We start from the raw sequence: 13,390 nt of genomic DNA on the forward strand, positions 1-13,390 counted from the left end.
TCACTTCCATGAGCGAACGTTCAGATTATGTAACAGATCAATTAAACCCTGACTGAGGGAGGGCACTGACTGACAGAACAGGGACTTAATGGAACACTTTCCTTTTATATCAATATAAACAGCTGGGTAGAGGGGATCACAAAAATGTGTCCCCTGAACACATGTTTCTTTTCCAGTTACCTGCAACTCTTGGGTTGTTTTGTTTGACGTTTGACACGAGAGATTCCATTTGACAAGCTCCGCTTTGAAATGTGGTCTGGAGTAAATTGTACAAATGAATCATTATTGATGATGTAAAATGTGCAGCTTTGCATGCTTCGCGTCACACTCATTACACTATAATGCATAATGCATTTGATGGTAAATCCAAAGGGACAAGTGCTTCAATAACATGGTGAAACTGGCGTCTTCTCCTCCTGAGTCATTACCTAGCTTAAGCAAACTGTTTCCATTAGGGAATTAGTGTTAGAGATGATGCAATCATACCACTGTCCCGACCCATAGTGGAAAGAACCAAGCAATTCAACCAAATGGGAAAAAGTCTGAGGGAAAAAAACACCCAGGCTTTTAGAAAACATTCTCTCCATTTCTCATTTGTAACTGTCATAGACAGCTTTTACTATTGTCATGCTATCAAATTTTTTTATTTATGCATGTGGTTTGGTATTATTATTATTATATTAGAAATTTACAGATGGTTACAGAAGTGTTTCACATGATGAGCTTCCTGTGCATTGTTATTTATTGTACACTCTAAATAATGCTGGGTTGTTTTTTTAACCCAACATGCTGGGTTAAGACTGTTCGGTCATTTTTGTTGGTTTATTTTATCACATTTTAAACACCATTGGGTAGTTTCAAATTTCCAGTTGTTGGGTTAAACCTGCTGGGTCGCAATGCTTGGTTGATTCTACCTAGCGCTTGGTTGTTTCACGTGCTTCCCGCCTTGATTCGTTTAAATTCGCTCCCAAACTGTCATTTTGAAAGGACAATGCAAAAGGCAATGCCACTGGTTGCAGATGTTTTAAGATAAGTTCATTTATTTTATTAATAATCATTTTAGCAATCAGTTTTTTTTCCTTCTTCGCGGCAACATTTCTTAAGCTTACATGACCTTAAGACGACAAAAGTTTTACCTCAGAATCCGATGCACGTTACTGACTCGTGTTAGTTTAGGTAGGCATTTGAGATGATAGATTAATACAGTTTGTGATTACACGGATCCATGATCCCCTTACGAAAATTAACCATGGTTGTATGTAGGGATGTCACAAGTACCGGTACTTCGGTACCAAGAACATACTGAAATGTTAAAAATGTGACGATAGTATCTGTATAGCATCGACTCACAAGTAGACTATATTCGGTCCCGCAGCTGCGTTCAGTCGAGTCACGCAGGGCTCCAGATTGTAGCCGAATATATACGAGTGTCTGACTCTGTGTATATTAAATACGATTTAAATATTACTCTTCCATGTTTTGCGTCTCTGTGTGAATGACGGGGCGCGTGTCATATCATGAACACAGGGACTCAAAAGTCACGGCAACCCGTCAAAATAAAAGTTTGATTTAAATGTGAATAAATTGACAGAATATATTAGGTTTGTAGTTGTCATTGTTGCCAGTTTTAACACATTTGTGTGTTGTACTATTTGTCAAGCAATAAAAAAGGATTGTTTTAACAGTCTAAACATGCATTCTTCATTTGTTCTTTCATGATTGTCTAGTTTTACAGTAGGCTAATGCACAGGAGATTTTCTTTAAGAACAACCCAGCAAGAATAACCCAGAATAGCAAATCCCTTAATGGTAAAACATTTTTTACTATATTTTGGGTTTTCTCAACAGCCCAGCCTGCTGGGTTAAAATGCCACTGGGCTAACCCAGCATGTGTTCTGTCCAATATTTACCCGGCGCTGGGTTGCCAATTGGGTTGTTTTTAACCCAGCCATTTTTAGAGTGTATTAATGCCTTATAGCCATATTCTATTCCGCTTATTCCTAAACAATACCAAAACTTAACATCTACATTACTAACTATTAATAAGCAGCAGTTATGGGTTTATTGAGGGAAAATACATAGTTAATAGGGACAACTGGACTCTAATCTAAAGTGTGACCATTATTTGTAACTGTCTATGCAAACACTGTACGAATGCAGCCATCATTCCCGCTCCTAAATCATATATTACATTCGTATTAAAGGAACACCCCACTTTTTTTTGAAAATAGGCAAATTTTTCCAAGTCCCTTAGAGTTATACAGTTGAGTTTAAACGTTTTTGAATCCATTCAGCCGATCTTTGTATCTGGCAGTACCACTTTTAGCATAGCTTTACATACATCATTGAATCATATCAGTCCATAAGCATCGGTCTCAGAAACGACCAAACTTTACTTTTTCAAAGATTATATTTTTCCTAGATAGGACCTATTTTCTCATTCCTGAATAAGAACGTAGGACCATGGGTTCAGCGGCGCGATGATATTACGCAGCGTCTGAAAGTAGTCCTCAGATAGGTAACTTCCAATGCCACCGGTACTACGTTTGTGTCGTTGCAGATAATGCAGAGTTGCAGCCGGCAAAATATGTAGTGGATTTACTGTGCGATTAGCCATGGTTCTGTGTGTTGTAAAGAGCTGTGGTAGTGAGCCGAAGTTGTATACTACCATCATGTTTCACAGAATACCAACGAAAACAAGGAAAGAAAGAATCAGTGATTGACTGCTCTGAACCATAGATATCAAAACAACGGTAGATTCAAACAAGAAACTGCGGGATATGGTCAGACAGGGCAAAGTGAATCATCCTCCATGGCTCTAAGTATAACATTATTTTTTATTTTATTTTTTAGCTTGAACGACCAGATTGAAAAGCACTGCTGTTGTCTTTAGCTAATGGTACCTGTGAATGCAATCACTTAGCGTGGGGGTTTGCGCGGCCATTTGGTTTACCGTTAGTAGTTTTGTTGTAGAGTTCTGGTGAGGTAGTGTATAGTTTTATTAAAATAGAATGTGGAATTGTCTGTATTGCTTATCTACACAGTTTCTATGGTACAAAATACTACGACGTTAGTGATGTTACGTTCTGTGCCAAGGCTTCGGAGTGTGTCTCCTGCATAGTGCATTGAAAATTATTTTTGCGGCTGCCAAAAAAAGTTTGTCCCGTCAAAGCCTGATATGATCTGTGATTGTGATTTATGAGTGATAGATGACAGGGCACATGCTAGTTGAGTGATAGAGAGAGCAGAGCGCGCGCACTCTCTCTGTCTTCATAATAAGCAGCATCGTCTTAGCATATTTCATTCACATATTACGTTAACAGTTAGTCAAAATCAAAAGGTTGGAAGACCGAATCCATGTCGGACCATTTTTTCCTTGAATTTTGACTCTTCTCTGACTCACCAGTTTGAATCTGCTCTCCTCATCCCTTCTGCCCGAGTCTGTTCAGCCACACTTTCTCTTTCACATTTCAAAAGCTCATCTTCAGTGTAACTGTTATTCCAGTTCAAATAGATACGATTCGGGATCTGCACCAAAGTAAATATCTTCTGAAGCGTCTTTCACAAACGTCTCCATGGTTACAAGACGCGCTCTCTGTGCAAGCAGATTGTCACGCTGGTATGTTGATAGAAGTTTGCCTTATTTTCAGGCACTGTGTAATACCATTGCGCCACTGTACCCATGACGGCCGCAAAGTTCCTACGCAGGAATGAGAAAGTTGTTCCTAGCTATAACGGTCTAAAAAAATAGATACATTTCATTTTTCGTTGGTCTTAGTACACAATGTAACTATAGAAGTGTCAAGTTTTTCATAGGAAAACTATTGAAAGTCTTTGGTCATTTCTGAGACCGATGCTAATGGACTCATATGATTCAATGATGTATGCTAAGCTATGCTAAAAGTGGTACCGCCAGATACAGAGATCGGCTGAATGGATTCAAAAACGTTAAAACTCAACTGTATAACTCTAAGGGACTTGGAAAATGAGCCTATTTTCAAAAAAAGTGGAGTGTTCCTTTAATACTGCTGCAAATTCAAATGCGCTTTCTCAAGATCTCCCAGTGCTTTCTAGAGGTTAACTGTCTGAAGACACACGCAAACACTATAAGAATTTTATAATGCAGCAGGCTTCATTGGGACAGCATTCTCGCAATTACAGAACATTTATTTATTTAACATTACAATTTTAAGATGAAGAGGGACTCTTTGGTTTTCAACTGTGATAACTAATGTGCTCGCTCACAGAATCGGACACTATTGCTATTTATATAGCAGCTCAGCTGTGAAAGCACCCTTAATGTGACCCACTAATAAAAGTGGAAGATCACTACTACCAGTGTGGTTACAAATGTGTTTGAAGTGCACATTTAACCTATTGACTTTATCATTAATTCTCTGAAGGTAACCTTGAATTTCCACTCCACTCAAGTATCAGTATTGTTTGCTAATTCTCACAACCCTCTTATGTAGACATTCATTTAATAAGGCTAGAAATTATGAATGAAGATGCCCTTCACTCTTCTCTTTCTCTATTAAATGCTATGCTGCCATATATATCAGAAGGCAATGCATACATAGTTAAAAAAGCACACTGTGGGAACACGTAGTTGCCATTTTTCTTACGATAACTTCTATATATCAGACCACTGTGTGTGGAAAATCCATTAAGTGCAAAATAAACAAACTCCAGCCTCAGATAAGAAAGTATTTGATGGCACAAACCAGAAGCAATAATAGCAATTATAATTATGCTCAGTGGTTGTGTTATATATCAATCTTATATCAAGGGTCATATGGTGTCATATGAGTGAAGTTATTATGGAGTTTTTCAGTAATATGAATTCATAAGGATGGGTGGCTAGGGTAAGGCAACAGACGTAGCAAGCATGCGTGTCAAATGGGGGAGGTGTGTTGGGTGAAGGCTGCAGGGTTGAGCCTGTTTTTCTGGCACGGGCAGGGAGATAAGCAGTGACCCCATTAGCTTTCCCTCAACTCGGCCTGCTTCAATCATCATGAGTAATTCAGCTTATAGTATGAAGCTTTGTCCTGCTCTGCAAAAGCCAATCTCTTGTCAAAGCTAAAGGTTTAATTCACAGTGGCCCCATCCTTCCTTTTACCTCCACTCAGATTATTGCCCAAATTTGGCTCCACCCCACATTTAAACCAATAAAAAATAAAATAGATTATTAAGTGACAGATGGAGCATGTGTAAGATAAAGCAAGGAGGGCGGGGTCTTGTAGGATCTTATTATAGCTGAGATTTCCTTTCTCTAGTTCAGTTCAGTTGCGTAATTGATGTACAATTGATTCCAGGAAGTTAATCTATTCACCAAGCCTCAAAAGTCTTCAGAACGTTACAGCGAAAGGAATGAGCTGTTACCGTGAGCTCTGAATGCTCTATCGACTATTGCAGGAATGTGACTTTAAAGGGTTAGTTCATCCCAAAATTTAAATGATGTCATTAATGACTCACCCTAATGTCGTTTCACATCCGTAAGACCTCCGTTCACCTTCGGAACACAGTTTAAGAGATTTTATATTTAGTCCGAGAGCATATGCAAGAATATGCACACTATACTGTCCATGTTCAGAAAGGGAATAAAAACATCATCAAAGCAGTCCAAATGTGAAAACAGTTGGTTAATTAGAATCTCTTGAAGCATCAAAAATACATTTTGGTCCAAAAATAACAAAAACTATAACTTTATTCAGCATTCAGCATAAAGATTCGAATCGTTATGAATCAGTGTATTCATTCAAAATTCGGATCCCCAATGTCACGTGATTTCAGCAGTTTGACACGTGATCCAAATCATGAATCAGTCCGCTGATTCATAATCGTTCGAATCTTGTTTGTGGATTGAAAACAAACACAGAAGAGAAGACAATGCTGAATAAAGTCATAGTTTTTGTTATTTTTGGACTAAAATGTATTTTCGATGCTTCAAGAGATTCTAATCAACCCACTGATTTCACATATGGACTACTTTGATGATGTTTTTATTAGTATAGTGTGCATACACTCTCATTGGAGGAACAGAAAAGCTCTCGGACTAAATATAAAATATCTTAAACTGTGTTACAGGTGTGGAACGACATTAGGGTGAGTCATTTATGACATCATTTTCATTTTTGGGTGAACTAACCCTTTAAGACAGCATGGCATGACTAACAGTTCAGGGAAATTATACTTGTTCTTCAAATCACGAAATAACCAGTGTATACTACGTTTTAAATAAGAACTGCAAGGTCAGATGGTGAAAAAAGAAGTAGGCCTGAGGAGTAGGCCTGGGGCAAACAATATTTAGAATTTGGACTGCAGTACGCATTTCAACCACTAGCATGCAGTATTCTTACATACAGCATCAACAAAAGTTGGTAACTTTATTTTGATGGTCCCTTTTTAACACTACGTCAACTATTTCTCATTAGATTATTAGTAGACTGTCTGCATAAAGGAACAACTTTTTGGAACTTTAGCTTGTTCACCGTATCCCCCAGAGTTAGATAAGGCCATACATTACTCTGTCGGACTCACTGCGTAATAATCAAGGAACTTTGCTGCCGTACAATGGATAATATCATTGCGCTGCTGCACCCATGGTACGGCAAAGTTCCTTGATTATTACACAGGAATGAGAGTATAGTCCCTAGCTAGGCTAGAAATCTAGACACACCCTAACAGCAGAAAATCTAATTTGCAGCTCAACGTGTGTTATCTAATTTCTTGTGGTATCTAGCAACTCTCAATAGTCTTCTGAGCTGGAAAAACCAAACTCTGGTCGGGCCAATCACATCGTGTATAGAGTCTGTGGGTGGGAGAAAATGACGGTAGGAATTTATACCAGTATTACACTGGACCAGCGTCACGCCTCCTGTCACTCACTCAGACTCTCTTTCGGCCCATTTGGAAGGGTTGTTGTTATGATATAATATTCCTCAACTTTACTCAACTCAACTAATATTACTCAGCACATTTGTCAGATAAACATTCATTCAGCGAATCACATTAATTACCCTATGTTTCATAATGAAACTAAACTGTAAAAGCCTAACATAAAGGTCTCTTACTTTGTATTTTGAAACCGTGATATGGCTCTGTGCCTTTATAAAACAGCACTAGACAGTGATTTATAGGCAGTCTGCATGTGCTGTGTGCTTTAATGAGAAGTGCTCACACTGTCAGCTGGTGATCTGGTGGTAGATTTCTCCAAAATAAAAGCTAAAGGTTTATCTCTTGCAAGTAAAGAAATTAGGACAAAAGCATTGTAAGTTCCCTATACAGCAGTTATACACTTATGAAATGTTAATTTTCCTTAATTTTGCACTGGGCCCCCTTAGAGGTACAGAGGTCCACAATCCACCTAACATAGTTTTACAAAATCCTGTGGGAAACACTGATTATTTTATGAACTGTACTCCAGCATTAAAATGTCCTTGGACAAACTACTTTTGGACTAAGCCCTGAATTTTTACAATGTGTGCATCCATACCTGGCCAGTATATAACACATTATATGCACTTCAATTTTCATTGTTTTTGAAAATAGATAGTAAGAAAATAGATAGTAAGAAAATAAAAAGGAGTAAATGATGACCATGTTATTATTTTTGGTCAGCTAAAGCTTCCGGTTTAGAATTTTGTCACACTTTTTATTTTATTTTTCAGTCTATAACACTGTTGTATGTCTTCCTTAGAAGCAAAATAATAGCTAACATTAACATTTCCCACTTGTCTCCTTAACAGTGGAATACGGCATCCTTTAACCTTTAGAAATAGACTCGTTGAGAGACTGCCGTACCCGGGCTGGTCTGAGTGAATGAATCATTTAACTCATACTGACAAATAATTCAGGCACCAGCATTTTATAAGAATATTTAGGCTTTCTATGACAATATGCCATAGGAGCTATGTATAACATACTTCAAAAGAAAGAACGGAGCAGCAGTCGTTTAGTTAAATTTGCTTTTAATGATTTAATGATGCAATTTTATGAAAAAGTACAAAGGAATCTGTTGTATGTGGAGTGTTTAAAACATCAAACAATGTGGATGTGTGTGATCAGGACTATTGACATACTGTACAGTGAATGTTTTGTAAGTATTGTTTTTCTCTTTGTTCTTGTTCCAGCAGGATGGGATCTCAGAGAGTTTACGGATTAAAGGTATGTACAATCCCCACTTTTCTCTCTTTTCCCCAATTTTTTATCCTTACAAAACAAATATATACTGTATATATGGAATGGAATAAAAGATACTAGGATTTGACCATGTTTTTTTTTTACTATCATTCACCAGGCGCAATGTGAAAAGTGTTTTTTTGCTAATTTCAGCCTGACACAGTTATCATTTTCATGTTCAGCGTCACACTGTCTAAAAAGTAAATGCATTTGCATTCATCTGTTAGTTCCAACATGTCCTCCAACCAATATGCCTATATAGGTCATTTGTCACTTCTTCCTTGAAATAAGACCCATAGCTTTTATTAAAGTTGTGGCCCTATCGATAATATTTTAATTAATTAAATACAGCCCATAGGAGTGTTTTCCAAAGTTGTGCTCCTATTGACAACAGGACACTTTCATTTTAAAGCATTTTTTTTTCCCTTTATCTGCATATTATTTCAGGTTTAATATTATCTGCATAATATTTCAGGCTCAACTGGTAAAGCATTGCAATATACAACAACATGCAATCGTGAGTTCGATCCCAGGGAACACGTGCTCATAAAATGTTTATGCACTATAAATCACTGGGTTTAGGGATGGGTGGGTGTAGTTTTAAATAAAAAAATATATTATTTTTGCTAAATGGAAATATGACAAATTTTGGCAAAAAGTCCACACATTGCATTCAAATGAACACACATTTGGATTGTTAACGACAGTCATATGTCATTTCATGACGTCAGACGGAACATGACACTGTCATTATTTTTACGCCAGCTAGAGAGCGCATGACTTTAAAACTTAAATATATGTTCCAACATGGAGATGTTGGAACATATATTTAAGGTCCTTGAAAAATGACCTATATAGTCATTTTTTTGGAGGACAGTTTAGTTAGTTCAGGTGCATTGTTGGCACGTTGATATTTGAAGGCAACTGAAAACAATTGGGCCATTGATCAACAAAAACCTGGTTTAAAATCAATAGCGCAGTATTTTTTGTGTTGCCACAAAGGAATTGGGGCAGTTGCTCAGGGGTTCATGTAGATTGTCTACAAACCAGAAGGTTGGTGGTTCAATCCCCTGTTCCACCTGACCAAGTGTCCAGGTGTCCATGAGCAAGACACCTAACCCCAGCTGCTCCCGACGAGCTGGATGGCACCTTGCATGGCAGACACCGCCGTCGGTGTGTGAACGGATGAATGTGAGGCGATATGTAAAGCGCTTTGGATGGCCATAGGGTCTGTTGAAAGTGCTATATAAATGCAGTCAATTTACCATTTATGTGTTAGAAATATGCAGCACACAAAATGTTTTAAATATAAAAGATAAAAGGATTCCTCTCTGCAGAAGCGTTCAGTCTTTCTACTCACAAATTACGCTATTATATAAATAGCGACTCCACCATGGTGCAAGCGCAACTGGCTTTTCAAGGGAATGGGAGATGAGGCTCTAATTGGTTTATTGCACTTTACGCCCAAAACACACTAAAGGCAAGGTACAACCCTTTTGTGCCTGGAACACCGACAGTTTTTTTTTTTCCTTCGTTAAAATAGTAAACGTGAATTCGGACATGCCCTAAGGGCACCTGCACAATGCAATGTTAAACTATGGCCCGTAGTCTGGTCTTTGAAGTACTTTGAAGTGAATATGGTTATGATTTAATACTTTGTTATTCAGTATTTGCATTTAGAATTAAGAATATGTAGGCACTGAGATCTTTTTGAACTAGTGGTTAGGTATCAATGCATGCTAAACAAAAACTTGACAAAAACAGCATATAGGCACATGAATTATCATGCTAGCAAACTGTCTGTGGTTTAAGGTGTAAATCACGTGTTGGCATGTGTCCAGCAGTCATCTGTAATTAAGATGGCACAGGAGTTAGTCAGATGATGCCAAGAACCTACAGAGAGCGCTGAGATGTGAAAAATCCATCTCACTCCTCAGTCTCTGTGTGAGGTGAAGTCCCACCATAAATTTGTTCTCAGGTCAGCTCAAAGGGGCTTGTGTTAGCAGCTCCTTTGGCTACAGGTAATATAATCAGACTTTAATAGAGAAGTAGACTGTATTACTGCAGAAGGTCAAAGCTGAGTTGGCATTGTGATAAAAGACACGATCTCACTTATCTACAGCTGTTGCATCAAATTGAAGCTCTCTGTTTTTATCTTCTCTGCCTTTTTAAAGTCAGAGAGCTCGTTTACATGCACATCGATATCCTGATGACTCCCAAAAATCAGCTTATGAAAATAACTTGTTTACTTGGAAACCAATATCGCGCCAATGCAAGTGTTTACAAGACATTATTAATAAATCAGGTTTTTTTCCCGGTAGTGGATGTAATCATTATTGTCACTGATTAGTATTCCATATGTTATGTCGGTTGTGAAGTTAAATAAAGCATTAGAAACTGAAGAGTATTCCAGTGGAAAACTTACAGACTCATATATTGTCATCGCATGCTGTTACAGATGCAGAATTTTAATTAAACTACTTCTACTTCGTCTGCATGAGATGAGAACAGATTTGTTTAATTTCTTGGGTGAAGAAAAAAGTTTCCTGAAAATGCTCACTCTGGATCCAAAACGGAAAATTCTGTCATCATGTCATTCCAAATCCGTATGACTTTAGTTCAAGCTTCAAAAAGCTTCAAAAAGTGTATTAAGACCAATCCCATGTCCCACTTTAGAATGACTTCAGTGCCGTTCTTTGTTCTTTTCTCAGAGAAAAGCTTAACTCCAAGTCTTCCAGAGTCGCGGTCAAAGCTGATTCGAAAGACCGCCGTTTGCCAGTTTCTGTGTTTACTAGAAGCACACAAACGCAACTCGGCCGTCATTATGTTAAGCCCCGCCCACCGACTCTATACACGATGGCCCTCATTTATCAATCTTGCGTAGAAACGGGCGTATATGTTGGCGTAAGATTATACTTACACTCCTCTCACCGCCTGATTTATGAAGCTGTGCGCACATCTGCAATTCAGGTGTACGCAATACCTGCCTTGATAAATGCCGCGACTGAAAACGATCGTCATTAGAATAGCACGCCCCTATATATTCAAGTCTCCGCCTCCCCCATGCCCTCATTTTACGCCATGGACAAACAGAAGACGGCAAAGAAGCGAAACTTCTCCGACGTGGAGATCGGGGGTGCCTCAATTATCTTACTAGTCCACTAGTTAGGGCACTGATTAGGACATAAGTCAACGGGCTGACTCCCTGATCAGTGCCCTGACTACTGAACTAGTAAGATGATTGAGACGCGCCCATAGAGACAATTACCAGGGAAGTGGAAAAAAGCGAAATTGTTTTATTTGGGAGTTTAAAGAGTGGGATTAAAGGCACCCAAAAAACAAACAAATATGGACCCAAATTACAAGTAGGCTACTGTTAATAGTGTGGAGGTTGAGAAGCGCATTCCAGCAGTTTAAAGCTGTTTGGATGAGAAATTAGGCCTACCTCACAGTGCATTATTAGCATTTAATTTCGTATCACGGCACATGTAGGCCTATTGGGGTGTACGATATGATGATATGATGTGGAGTAGCCTCCATTCATTCACATTAATAATGGCATGACAATTTGTAAGATTATTTTTTATTATATTATTATGATTTTTATTATTAATGATTCTTATTGTTATTTAGAAGAAGAATGTCATTATTATTTATTTTAATTATATTTAAAAGAAGAAGAATGTAATTTTTATTATTTTGACAGTCTGAATTATTCAGTCCCAGTCCGTGCGCAGCTGCCGCACAGGCTCGCAACTGGAGGAATACATGCCTCAAATGCTTTGGTAGCCTAGTCACACAAATTAAACATTGAAGTCTACGCTGCACAAAAATAACAATGAAGTTTATCATTACAATGTTGTTGTTGTTTTTTACAGTGGGTCATAATATAGCATATATTTGTCAGTACGTTTTGTGGTGTGCAGAAAAATTGTTTTTCTGCACATTTTTGCACTAACTCCAAACATGCGTACACCACCTCCTGAGCTGGCGTAGGATTTGAGCATGCCGTATGCCAACGTCCATATTGATAAATCTCAAAGTCACCGTGGGTTTGGGTGTACACAAGGTGTACGCTGGAAATTTGTTGTGCGCACTTTTGACAAATGAGGGCCAATATGATTGGCCTGACCAGAGTTTGGTTTTTACTGCTTAGAACTGTATTGAGAGTTGCTAGGCGACACTTGCAGCAGATTGGATTTGTTGCCGCTAGGGTGCATCTAGATTCCTAGGCTAGTGGGATATGTGTATGGTTTGGTGTGTTATTCTTTCATGTCAAGCAGGTTTGGTTCAGCTTCTGTTTATGTTCGCTGATGAATGTTTATATGTGAATAAAAGCCTACATTTTCATTTTGGGGTGTACTAACTCTTTAAATCCACATGTGAGGATGATTTTTTTCTCACATATCACCAATGCACAGTTTAATATGCCGAACTAATGCAGGTTAATGTGTTTAAATGCTAGGAGAAATCATTGATTGGTTCGTTGTTCAGTTTATGCTTAAGCCACGTATGACCTTACTCCAGTAAAGAGAGAATCAGGTTCACACGTTTACATGACCACATAAATGCATAATCAAGGATGTGCATGTACACTTGCTCAAAGTGACTCAAAGTGCTCAAAACTGCTCAACTTTGACCCTATTTATTTTCTAATTTATGTTCTTATTGTGAACGGTTAATCTCTGCTTATTATTGTTCTTCATGAATTTGAATAACTTGATGATATCACCACACAAGCTATTCGATTATTTTGACCAACAACCTATTATATAATTAGTCTCTGTTTTAATCCTGCTCCTATATTTTCACATAACGGAGTGTTGTTGCGAACAAGAATGCACTTTGAATTTAATGATTAGTATTTATATTTTGGATACACATTTGAGAATCTTCATAAGCTACACAACAAATAATCTTAATAAATGCAAGAAATAGTTGTGTTCTTCTTACCCAAATAAGAAAATTAATGTAGAAACGCTCGGACGGCTTGTTCCACACTCCACTTAAGATTCTGACTGAAAATGATTGTTGAGGGGCCGTTTCAATTATTTATTAATCATTTTAATTATTCAGTCTAATTACGCCATGTTTAAGTGGATTAAATCCTGACTTAGGTATATTATCTTAATGGAGGTTTTAGAAGATTCCTCATGTGACTGTGTGAAAGGCTTTTGATGAAGCTGATTCATTTCTTTTGATGAAGCTCA

General features: G+C 37.9%; 1 protein-coding gene across 2 annotated transcripts in view; it reads left to right on the plus strand.

Annotated features, from left to right (window-relative positions):
* Positions 1-13,390, plus strand: part of fstl5 (follistatin-like 5) — a 168,416-nt gene that overhangs the window by 22,887 nt on the left and 132,139 nt on the right. The window contains exon 3 of one of the 2 annotated variants that reach the window (XM_067457225.1): positions 8,132-8,165. In XM_067457225.1, coding sequence (XP_067313326.1) covers positions 8,132-8,165 — 34 coding nt within the window. The remainder of the gene's footprint in view (positions 1-8,131; positions 8,166-13,390) is intronic. The other variant, XM_067457226.1, reaches the window with a different exon arrangement.

This window comes from Pseudorasbora parva, chromosome 11 (assembly GCF_024679245.1).
Source record: "Pseudorasbora parva isolate DD20220531a chromosome 11, ASM2467924v1, whole genome shotgun sequence".
Lineage (NCBI taxonomy): Eukaryota > Metazoa > Chordata > Actinopteri > Cypriniformes > Gobionidae > Pseudorasbora > Pseudorasbora parva.